General features: G+C 38.7%; 1 protein-coding gene across 7 annotated transcripts in view; it reads left to right on the top strand.

Annotated features, from left to right (window-relative positions):
* Positions 1-12,001, top strand: part of CKAP5 (cytoskeleton associated protein 5) — a 106,553-nt gene that overhangs the window by 88,024 nt on the left and 6,528 nt on the right. For all 7 annotated transcript variants that reach the window (XM_038563404.1, XM_038563406.1, XM_038563400.1 and 4 more), the window contains 3 exons: positions 10,210-10,389; positions 11,086-11,273; positions 11,802-11,877. In XM_038563404.1, the coding sequence (XP_038419332.1) occupies positions 10,210-10,389; positions 11,086-11,273; positions 11,802-11,877 (444 nt within the window). The remainder of the gene's footprint in view (positions 1-10,209; positions 10,390-11,085; positions 11,274-11,801; positions 11,878-12,001) is intronic.

Raw genomic sequence — 12,001 nt, forward strand, 5'->3', positions numbered from 1 at the left:
GAGATCATCTCATCGGGCAGCCCCGGTGGCACAGCGGTTTAGCACCACCTGCAGCCCAGGGTGTGATCCTGGAGACCCTGGATCGAGTCCCATGTCAGGCTCTCTGTATGATGCCTGCTTCTCCCTCTGCCTGTGTCTCTGCCTCTCTCTCTCTCTGTCTCTATGAATAAATAAATAAAATCTTAAAAAAAAAAAAGAGATCATCTCATCGATGTAGATCTTTAAAGCTCCTTGGTAGGTTGTTTGGATTTTATTTTAAGTGTGATGGGATACCATTAGAGAATTTTGAGTAAAGAAGCTATGTAATTTTTAAAAATCATTCTCTTCTTCTGCTTCCCTTTCCTAACAATCTAGTTGGAAAGCCAGTAAGTTGGTAGAGCAAGGTAGGCATCCACCTTGTGGCAGGTGGTGGGGGTGGGGAGCCATCATGGCCTAATGCAAGAGTGAGGATGGTGTCTTACAGGAGGGGTGATGCAGAGTCAGGAGTCAGAGCCCAAGCAAGATAAAGAGGATGTTGTGTAGACAGCCACTCTGGCATGATAGATTCCCAGGCAAGATGAGGAGGATATCCACGTGTGTTGGGCACGAGGCAGCATGCAGGTGGCTCAGAATGGGGAGTCAGCAATGAAGCTGGAGAAATAGGCATCTGCATGGGGAAGGACTGGGGGCAGAGATGGGAGATTTGTTACATACCAAGAGATTGGCCATAGAAATATAAGGAAAATAGAAGTCACATTTCTTACAGCCAGAAAATAAAACCACTAAAATATGAAAGGAAAGCAAAATAGAATAAACTCTGGTATTGGACCAGAATTAGATTCGATGTGTCAGTATGAACTCATGATTTTCAAAAGTAGAAATAAATATCGATGTAAATGTGTATATATGTATATATGTGGTATAAGTATATGCTATAGATATATATGTATGTATGTAATATACATATATTCCCTAGTTCTTTTAATTGAGAGGACCTAAGAATAGCAATGCCCCAACAGTAACCAGCACCTCCAGATCTTGGCTTCTAAATACCATTTTCCACTAAAGGGGAATGAGAGCTCCTTGGAGAAGGGGTAGATTCTAGGGCTGAATTAGAAAAATATAGGATAATCCTGGAACATCGTATTGTACCAGATAGTAGGAAAAGGCTCAAAGAATGATAGGGACAGGTCAGAAGGACCCAACATCAAAACCAATAATGATAATGATAGGGTTTAACCCAATGAACTGAATAAAATTTAGGAAATACATTCAATAAAATGTAACCAAATAGGAAACAAGTCCATACCCATATAAATTAAAATTTTGAAGAGAAATGGATATTTACAGATTCATAGTACCACCCCACAAAATGCAAATGACTAATATACAAAAAGTAACCAAAAAATACAAAATACTTTAAGTCGACAGTACAGAAGCTTAGCAGACATCACCTTGAAGTGATCAAAGTGAACATAAGTAATAAGACAAGATGAAATTCTGTGTCACATTGTAGGATCCAGTGGAAATTCTGCATCACTTTGCCGACATTCCTAATGTCATCTAATCATGAAGAAACCTCAAACAAATGCAAACAAAGGGATATTTTACAAATGTCAAGGTCAAGAAAGTCAAGGGAAGACTAAGGACTAGTCTAGACCAAAAAGAGACTGAGAGACATGACTAAATGTAGTACATGATTCTAGACTGGCCTTTAGCTGTGAAGAATGTGATCAGGGCAATTAGAGAAAATAGAATAGGGCCTGAGGATTAAATGGTAACAATGTCAATACTAATCTTCTGATTTTGAGTGTGCCTCAGGGAGTATGAAGGAGAATGTCCTTGTGACAAAGAAATACATAGCGAAGTATGAGATGGGCGTGGAGCATCAGATTGACAATTCATTCTCAACTGATTTAGGATTTTATAAATTCCTTTATTATATTTCAACATTTCTATAATGTTTGTACTTTATTTTTATTGGGGAAAATGTCTCTCTGGCCATTCTCTTAAGACCAGATCTGTTACAAAGTTATGACTGAAATTTATATAAAAGATAATATCACATCCACCAGGATTATCATAGTGGGGAAGAAGAAAAGTGGATGGTTCCAGAGTATCTTTAGATAAGTATCATCCACAAGACTTGGAGACAGATGGGATGTGAAAAGTAAGGTAAGAAAAGAACAGTAACTCCTTGATTTTTGGCTTGAGCACCTGGGTGGATGGATGGTGGTGTTTCTTGAGAATAGGGAAAACTGAAGAAAGAGCAATCTTGAGGTTGGAAATGAAGAGCTATGTCTTTGCTGTGTTAAGTTTGAGTAGTCTGTTTGATATCTCTGTGAAGGCAGAGGCTAGAAATGGAAGAACTGGGGATCTCAGCAAAAGATTTTTGCTATTGTTTGACAAATCGTCTCCTATTAAGTTTCGACATTGGAGGGCATTCTAGAAAATAGTGACTTTATTTTTTTTTTTTAATTTTTTAAATTTTTATTTATTTATGATAGAGAGAGAGAGAGAGAGGCAGAGACACAGGCAGAGGGAGAAGCAGGCTCCATGCACCAGGAGCCCGACGTGGGATTCGATCCCGGGTCTCCAGGATTGCGCCCTGGGCCAAAGGCAGGCGCCAAACCGCTGCGCCACCCAGGGATCCCCAAAATAGTGACTTTAATACATGCATTCCTGTTGCCTTTCTCCATCGACTTCAAACCCATCTGAGCAGAGGAGCTGCTGGGTCAGGTAGTTGGTATCTGAAGTATGTACAAGTTTCAAGCTCCATCTGGTACAAGTAAAAGCCTTTTCCACATATAGGCCTTCAGGAAAACCTGAAGTTCAATAGTGCAGAGCCCAGGGAAGAAGATGGAAACACCAAAAATCCTGGAAAGAAGTCTCTTTTCATCCATGAAGACCAGAAGATCCCCTAAATAAAGGACAGCAGTGGTTTATATGAGTGTTAATAGGAGGACCCAGTGTTCTCCCTGGCCCCCAGGGAACTATAGGTTGCTAAACAAAAAGGCTGAATTCACTGGCTGAGGCTGGGAAGTCTCTAGGTTTTGTACCTTCAGAGACAGAAGAGCAGAAGTACCTGCTCTTAATGCTGTGCTGTATGACTGATAGATTGCAAGCTGGCATACCACAAACTTAGAAGGGGAGAAACTACCATGTTTCCCATTCTCAGATTGCCAAAATTGAGGCTTTCCGAAGGCAGACCCAAGAGTGAATCCTGACTAGGTTAGAATAATAATGAACCACACCATAAGAGACTCAGTAACGGGGAAGAAAAAAAAAAAAAAACAGAATGGTAATCTCTTAGCACAATGGAATTGCTAGAGGGGACAAGATGACCACAGGGGAAGGGAATAAGGTGTGGAAAGAGTATTTAAAGAGGACTTACTAAAAAAAAATAAAATAATAAAGAAAAATAAAATAAAAAGAGGACTTATTATTACATATCAAGATTCTCTCTGGCAAAAAAATAAAATAAAACATGGTTTCAGAATTTTAAAATTGAGTAGATGGACTAAAGGGAGAGGATGATCACTGCAGAAACCATATTAGTGGTCTGAATGACAAGGGTGACAAGATCATTCAGTGGGGAAAGAACAGTCTTTTCAACAAATGATGCCAGAAAAATGGATATCCACATGTAAAAGAATGAAGTTGGACTCTTATGCTATATAAAAAAATTAACTCAAAATGGATCAAAGACAAATATAATAGCTAAAGCTATAAACTCTTAGAAGAAAATATGGGGGGAAGGGTCTTGTGGCAGTGGCAGCTCAAGAGCAGAGTATGAACTCTGGTGGCCAGAGTCATGGCAGGACAGGCATTAAGAAAGTTTCTTTCCCTCTTTGACCAAGTGTTGGTTGAAAGGAGTACAGCCAACTGCAACCGAAGGAGGCATTTTGCTTCCAGAAAAACCTGAAGGAAAACTATTCTCTCCCTCCCTCCCTCCTCCCCCCTTTCTTTCTTTCTTTTCTTTTTCTTTTTCTTTCTTTTCTTTCTTGGTTGATTTATTTATTTGAGAAAGAGAGCAAGCAGAGGGAGAGAATCTGAAGCACACTTCCTGCTGAGCACAGAGCCCAACACGGAACTCAGTCCCATGACCCTGAGATGACCTGAGCCAAAATCAAGAGTCAGAAGTTTAACTAACTGAGCCACCCAAGTGTTCCAAGGATTATTTCTTATTTAGAGATGGTAACATTCTCAGAAAGTATGTAGACTGAAATAAATCATTATTGAGATGGCATTGTGTGAAGCTGCCCATTCCAGTGAAGTTGTGAAATCTTTCATCATGCCTCTTATAATAACCTTAAAAAAAATTAGGGGAAAATCTTCATGTTACTGGATTTGGCAGTGATTTCTTGGGTATGACACCAAAAGCAATGACAACAAAGAAAAAATAATTAAATTGAACTTTCATCAAAATTTAAAAGTTTAATGCATCAAAGGTCCCTATCAAGAGAGTAAAAAGACATCCCACAGAATGGGAGAAAAGATTTTCAAATTATATATCTGATATAAGATTAATATCCAGAACACAGAAAGAACTACAACCAACCACAAAAAGATTGGGGGGGGGGGGCAAAGAACTTAAACTGACATTTCTCCAAAGAAGATACACAGATGGCTAGTAAACACACATGAAAAGTTGTTTGCCATTCTAGTCATTAGGGAAATGCAGATCAAAACCACAATGAGATACCACTTCACACCCATTAGGATTTTTTTTCTACAAATGGGAATCATGTTGGCAAGGATGTAGAGAAATGAGAACCTGTGTTGCATTGCTGGTGAGGACATAAAATGGTGCAACCACTATGGAAAACAGTCTGGTGGCTCTTCACAAAGTTAAACATAGACTTACAATAAGATCCAGCAATTCCACTCCCAGAAAGCAGGGACTCAAACAGATAGTTGTGCACCAGTGTTTATAGGAGCATTATTCACAGCAGACAAAAGGTGGAAAACAAGAGTCCATCAACAGGTGAATGAACAAAATGTGGAATGTACATACAATGGAATATTATTCAGCCATAAAGATGAATGAAATTCTGATGTATGCTATAAGATGGATGAACCTTGGAGACATTATGCTGTGTGCAATAAATCAAGCACAAAGGGACAAATACTGTAGGATTCCACATATTTGAGGTATCTAGAATAAGCAAATCCATGAAGATAGAAAGTAGAATAGAGGATACCAGGGCCAGGGAGACAGGAATGGAGAGTTATTTAAGGAGTATGGAGTCTGTTTAGGATGATAGCAAAGTTTTGGAAATAGTGGTGATGCTTACATAACACTGTGAAGGTACTTAATACTGTTGTATTATATACTTAAAAATGGCTAAAATGGTAATTTTATATTATATAATTTTTACTGTCATAAGAAAATTAAGAGATAAAAATAAAACTCTCAGTAACAAAAATGTTTAAGTGGCTAGGAATAAATCAGGCATTTTCTATATAAGACCTTTACAGGGAAAATTGAATGATATTAGAGAATTTCCAAATAAATGGAAGTATACTATGTTCACAGGATTCGGGGTTGTCAATTACCAGTTCTCAAATTAACCTATCAAATCAAAGCCATTCTAATCAAAATCTCAACAGTTTTCTGCAGTTGTGAAGCAGATTCTTAAATTTATATGGGAGATAAAAGGGCTTACAAATAGCAAAGTTGGGATCCCTGGATGGCTCAGTGGTTTAGCGCCTGCCTTTGGCCCAGGGCGTGATCCTGAAGTCCCAGGATCAAGTCCCACATCAGGCTTCCTCTGCCTGTGCTCTGCCTCTCTCTCTCTCTCTCTCTCTCACTCTCTCTCATGAATAAATAAATGAAATCTTTAAAAAAAAATTGCGAAGTCAAGACTTTTTCAAAATGAGGACATAGTGGAGGGCTTCTATCACCAGCATCACCTTTGGCTACAGAGCCACTGTAACTAAGATAGTGTGTAGTATTGGCCCAGACAAGCAGCTCAACCACTGAGATGGAACAGAGTCCAGAAATAGACTCATATCTATAGGAAACTTAACACAGAAAGACATTAAAAATCACTTGGTAAAACCTAGATTAATAAGTAAATGGTGCTAGGACTAGTTATTTTCCATGGGAACAACAGTATAATTAGATTGCTATTTCCTGCACCAAAGTATATTTCAGATGAATTAAAGACCTAGATGTGAAAAGGAAAACTTAATAGGAGAACATTTTTTACTTCACATTATGTAAGGATTTCTTTTTAAACTAGACACAAAAAACATAAGGAAAAAATAGAAATCTTTTACTACATTAAAATTTCTAAAAACTTCCTCTTATCCCAAGATACTCTTGTCTATAACAAAATGAAAAGACAAGTGGAGTGCCTGGCTGGTTGGCTGGCTCTCGGTTGAGTATGTGACTCTTAATCTAAGGGTCATGAGTTCAAGCCCCGCATTGGTTGTGAAGTATACTTTAAAAAAAGAAAAAATGAAAAGACAAGTTACAGATTAAGACAATTGGGACAGATGTAGTAGATGAAAAATAGGGACATAGGAATTAAATAATTCTTACCAGTTTAGAGGTCAGAATAGTGGGTTTTGTTTTGTTTTTTAATAAATAAATAAAAGGGGATCCCTGGGTGGCGCAGTGGTTTAGCGCCTGCCTTTGGCCCAGGGCGCGATCCTGGAGACCCAGGATCGAATCCCACGTCGGGCTCCCGGTGCATGGAGCCTGCTTCTCCTTCTACCTATGTCTCTGCCTCTCTCTCTCTCTATCTCTGTGTGACTATCATAAATAAATAAAAATTAAAATAAATAAATAAAAGGAAAACCCAGAAAGAATAGTAACCCCTGGTGGAAGGCAAGGTACCAGCATGGGGGGGGGCAGGAAGAGAGCTTTAGGATGCTTTGGGTGTCCTATAGCTTGTCCTCAATGGCAGATGTCCGGATGCATAGGCATAGAATTTCGTTAAGTTGTATTCTTAGGGGACAACTGGGTGGCTCAGCGGTATTTGAGCCTGCCTTTGGCCTGGGGCGTGATCCTGGAGTCCTGGGATCAAGTTCCACATCGGGCTTCCTACATGGAGCCTGCTTCTCCCTCTGCCTGTGTCTGTCTCTCTCTCTCTCTCTCTCTCTCTCTCTCTCTCCCTCTCTCCCCGAGTCTCTCATGAATAAATAAGTAATTTTTTTAAAAACAATTGTATTCTTAGGATTTGTATGTTATATTAAAGTTAAAGCTTAATAAAGAATATTAGTGGGACATCTGAGTGACTCAGTTATTTAAGCGTTTGACTCTGGATTTCGGTTCAGGTCATGATCCTAGGGTCCTGGGATGAAACCCCACATCAGATTCCCTGCTGAGCAAGGAGTCCGCTTGTCTCCCTCTCCCTCTGCCCCAATCCCCCTCCAACTCATCTCCGTCTGAAAGAAATCTTCTTTAAAAAAATATTAGTAAACATATATACCAGATTTGATATATATATCTGTGAAGAGAATTTTATAGTCTCTGAAAATGTCTATACTTTTTCATATCTTAACAAATGCTATGATAAAGATATACTGACCAACAAATTTGTTTAATAAATAATGTCACAAAAAATACTTGGAAAAGTATGAAACATGCTCCTGACTAACCCTTTGATCCAAAATAAAAAAACCCACAACTCTTTATTTTTAACAATTTAGATTGTTAATTTGATTGAGAGAATGACAGGAGTGGAGATGGCGGGGCTGGCAGAGGGAGAGAATCCCAAGCAGGCTCTCTGCTGAGCGTGAAGCCCAGTTCAGGGCTTGATCTTACAACCCTGAGATCATGACCTGAGCCAAAATCGAGTCTGAGGCTAGACTGAACCACACAGGAGCCGTCCCCAAAAAATCTTAATAGTGAATAGGAAAGCATTTCTCTCTAAAACTCTACTGAAACTACTGACCTCAGAAAAATATATTGCCTGAAATGAATTTATTATTGAAGAGAGGCTAAAATAAAGGAACTCAGTACATAACGAGAAATTAGAAAAATAAAAAATAAATCCAAAGAAATTTAAAAGTAGGAGGTAAACTATAATTCATGAAATGGATTTTTAAAATAATAAATCTAAATTTGTTCCTCGTAAAACAAAATAAATTCTTTACTAGCCTGATGAGAGAACAAAAATCTAAGTGTCAGGAGTGAGGAAGGAACCAACTACAGAGGAGGAAGAGATTGAAAAAAAATAAGACCCTTGTAACCATGTGGAAATTTAAAACAATTGATTCCCCCTGCCCAAATTTTTTTTAAATAACCAGAGAATTTGGGGAGACCATTAAAAAACAAGGAAACCCAGAACAGAATAAGACATTTGATCATACAAAATTTTTAAGATTTTAATCTGGAGAACTCTACCATATACTGTCAATGAACAGGTGGTATATTGTGATATATATTTGCATCCCATATGACCAACAAAGGACTAATAATTACAGGAAACAGAGCTCTTATGAATTTTTATGAGAAATGGAGAACCCAACAGAAAAATGACCAAAGGATGTGAATAGGCAAATCATGGAATATCTCCAAACAGCCAAGCCAGTAAAAACATAAAAAGGGGTCCGGGCCCTCCTCTGCCACAAAGTACAAATTAATGTAATAATAAGCACTTTTCCCTCAGAGTGACAAAAAGTAATAACACACAGTTGATAGGGATTCTGTAATAATAGTACTCATACATTAAACATAGAAATGTAGGACAGCCCCAGTGGCGCAGCGGTGTAGTGCCACCTGCAGCCTGGGGTGTGATCCTGGGGACCTGGGATCGAGTCCCACGTGCGACTCCCTGCATGGAGCCTGTTTCTCTCTCTGCCTGTGTCTCTGCCTCTCTGTGTGTGTGTGTCTCTATGAATAAATAAAATCTTTAAAAAAACAAACAAACATAGAAATGTGAATTAAATGTGTATTTTAACGAGAACAACATGGTAATATCTATTATACCATAATTGTTGTCTTCTTCAGACTAAAAAACTATACTCCTGGGACTCTTTCTTTTAGATAGATAAACACAAGTATGTTAGGATACATATACAGAGATGTTTATTGTAACATTATTTATAGTAAATAAAATAACCAAACTGGAAACACATTGAAAGTTTGGTAAGGGAATGATTGAGTAAATTTTGGTACATGCCTATGTGGACTGTTAAGAAGGCTTTAAAAATAGAGCTTTTTATTTTATTTTAAATAGAGCTATTCTTGTGGCCTTTGGGGATTTTCATAATATTCTGTTGAGCTAGGAAAGCTAGATGCAGAGACGTGTATGTACTATAATCCTCTGGTAGAATAAACAATGCCCTAAACCTTGACCTCGTTTATGTGTGCAAGTATGCTTGTATATGATTCTGTGAACATGAAAGATGTTGACCAGGCATTAATGTTAATTATCTTAGAAAAAAAAGTAAGCTCCCCCCCTGGGGGGAAAAAAAGTATTTTTTATGGTGTCGGTGTTGAAGCAGCATTGTTAAACAACTCGTTGTATAAAACTGTGTGTTCTTACAGTGTCTAAACATGCATAGTTATCAATGAAGTAGGACCACTGGCTTCCACACCACCAGGGGGCACTGTTCACACTGCAGTCTGTCTCCATGCTGCTCCCTGGAATTGCACAGTAGGACACCCCTGCATGAAAGGATGGTCGTTGAAAATTAGCATGCTTGTCTCCAGGAATTATTTATGTAATCATAAAGATATTTTTACAGTAGTGAATAGGAAATACATTTTTTCCCATAGCAGTACATTTTATGATTAGAGACAGCCAATGGTCCAAAGCAAAAAGAACACCAGATCAGGATGTTGGAAACCTGAGTTTTGAGTTTGGACTAAGTAGTCTGATCTTTCTGAGCTTTATTTTACTTATCTGATAAATGGAGATCTTACTTACCTTACTCCTTCTCAGAGCTGTTGGATGATCAAATGAGATATAATGGGAATTAAAACACTTTAATAGATGAGACATTTAAACATTGGGATTATATTCCCTGATCTAGATAGTGAACCTTTTAGAATAGGCTCTGTGACTAATTGACCTAACAGTCTCTTGCTCAATAAACATGTGCTAAATGTTAGACTCCCTAAGGACTATTTATATGTAAAGTGACTAGATTTTTTTCAAGGTAAGATATAAGTGCTTTGCAAATAAATATTACAGAGACATCCTTGTAAGTATTTTCCTACTACTTAAAAATATGACGCTTGGAGACTATATCTTGGGTTTTTGTTACCAGATTGATGAGGTCCTGAGACAGGAAGACAAAGCTGAAGCGATGTCTGGCCATATTGATCAATTTCTGATAGCCACGTTCATGCAACTAAGACTCATCTACAATACACATATGGCCGATGAGAAATTGGAGAAAGATGAGATCATCAAGCTGTATAGCTGTATCATTGGCAACATGATTTCGGTAAGGCCACATCTGCAGAACATGAGCTTCCCTTCAGTCTCATCCTGTCTGGGTTCTAAAGCCTGAGTCAGTGTAGTTCCAGCAAGTCCCATGTCACTTACAGGGTTTTACATGTAATTTACTACTTTCACTGGATGTTGGGGGACACCCCAGCTTGCCTTATTGTTCGGGTACAAAATAGAATGCTTACTTATATACTGCCTAGAATTCTGCTTCCTGCCTAGAATTCATCAGGCATGGTAGGCCCTGGCTGCATTGTCACAGATAACTGCTCACACTAAAAGTACTTTTATAACAGGAAGGAAGGAAGCACTCCAGTTAATTTTGGCTATTTCTGGAGGTTTAAGGGAGTCTGATGATTTTTTTTTCTCCAAATACTCTGAAAATTTTTTTTTTAAGATTTTATTTATTTGAGAGAGAAGAGCACAAGGGGGAGGGCGGGCAGGGGCAGAGGGAGAAGAAGAAGCATGTTTCCCACTGAGCAAGAAGCCTGATGCAGGACCTCAATACCAGGACCCCAGGATCATGACCTGAGCCAAAGTCAGACGCTTAACCATCTGAGCCACCCAGGTGCCCCTGAAGTTTTTAAAATACATAATTTTTTGCTAGAATGTGCCACCCACCTGTTAGTGAACATATCTTCCTTGCTCTGTACACTGGGTTCCATACCGCTTTAACACAAGTATGATTGGATAGCTGTTTCAGATAGAGAGCCTCGCTCGGGAGGCCTCCACAGGGGTACTGAAAGACCTGATGCATGGCCTCATCACCTTAATGCTGGACTCTCGGATTGAAGATCTAGAGGAAGGACAACAGGTGATCCGCTCTGTGAACCTCTTGGTGGTGAAGGTGCTGGAGAAGTCAGACCAGACCAATATCCTGAGGTATAACTATAATCTCACCATTAGAGCTTGGAACAACCTCTTTTGTCTACCCATGGAAACCAAAGTCACTAGACCAATTAGAACTTTAGGTTTGCCTAGTTAAGTTGATTTATTATTCTTCCCTTCCTCATGAACCAAAAAAGTGTTCCAACCTGAGATAGCAGTTAAAACTAGTAACAACTCAGTAAGCCAGCCAGCATAGTGAGTTTTCTAGAATAGGACTGTAGCGTTTGTTGGTTACCTTGCCCTTTCATGTACACTTCAGGTGCATTTCTTTCTTAGCGACCAGTGACCGTGAAAAGTAGAGTAAGGAGCTTTCCCATTTGCCATGTGGTAACAGGAAGCTTAAAAGCCTGGTTTATTTTCTTCACAGCTGAGTATCAGGCAATCAGAGATGGTCCTGATCCATGTGCTCTCAGTTTGTTAGGTGGATACAGAATATTTACACTTGGCCTTTCAATTACTGATTTTAATTGGAATGCATGTTTGAAACTTACTAATGCTGTTGTATTGGGATGTTTTTTCTAGTGCCCTACTTGTTTTGCTCCAAGACAGCCTGCTAGCAACAGCCAGTTCTCCCAAATTCTCAGAGCTTGTTATGAAGGTAAAGTGCAAATAATTTGATCTCTTTTCTGTCAAAGATGCAATACTTTGTTAAAGTATGGGGAAAGAGGAATTGAAAGTAAGACGTAGAGTTAAATCAACCAAGGCACAACTGAAAAAAATAC

The sequence above is a fragment of the Canis lupus genome, chromosome 18 (genome assembly GCF_011100685.1).
Source record: "Canis lupus familiaris isolate Mischka breed German Shepherd chromosome 18, alternate assembly UU_Cfam_GSD_1.0, whole genome shotgun sequence".
NCBI lineage: Eukaryota > Metazoa > Chordata > Mammalia > Carnivora > Canidae > Canis > Canis lupus.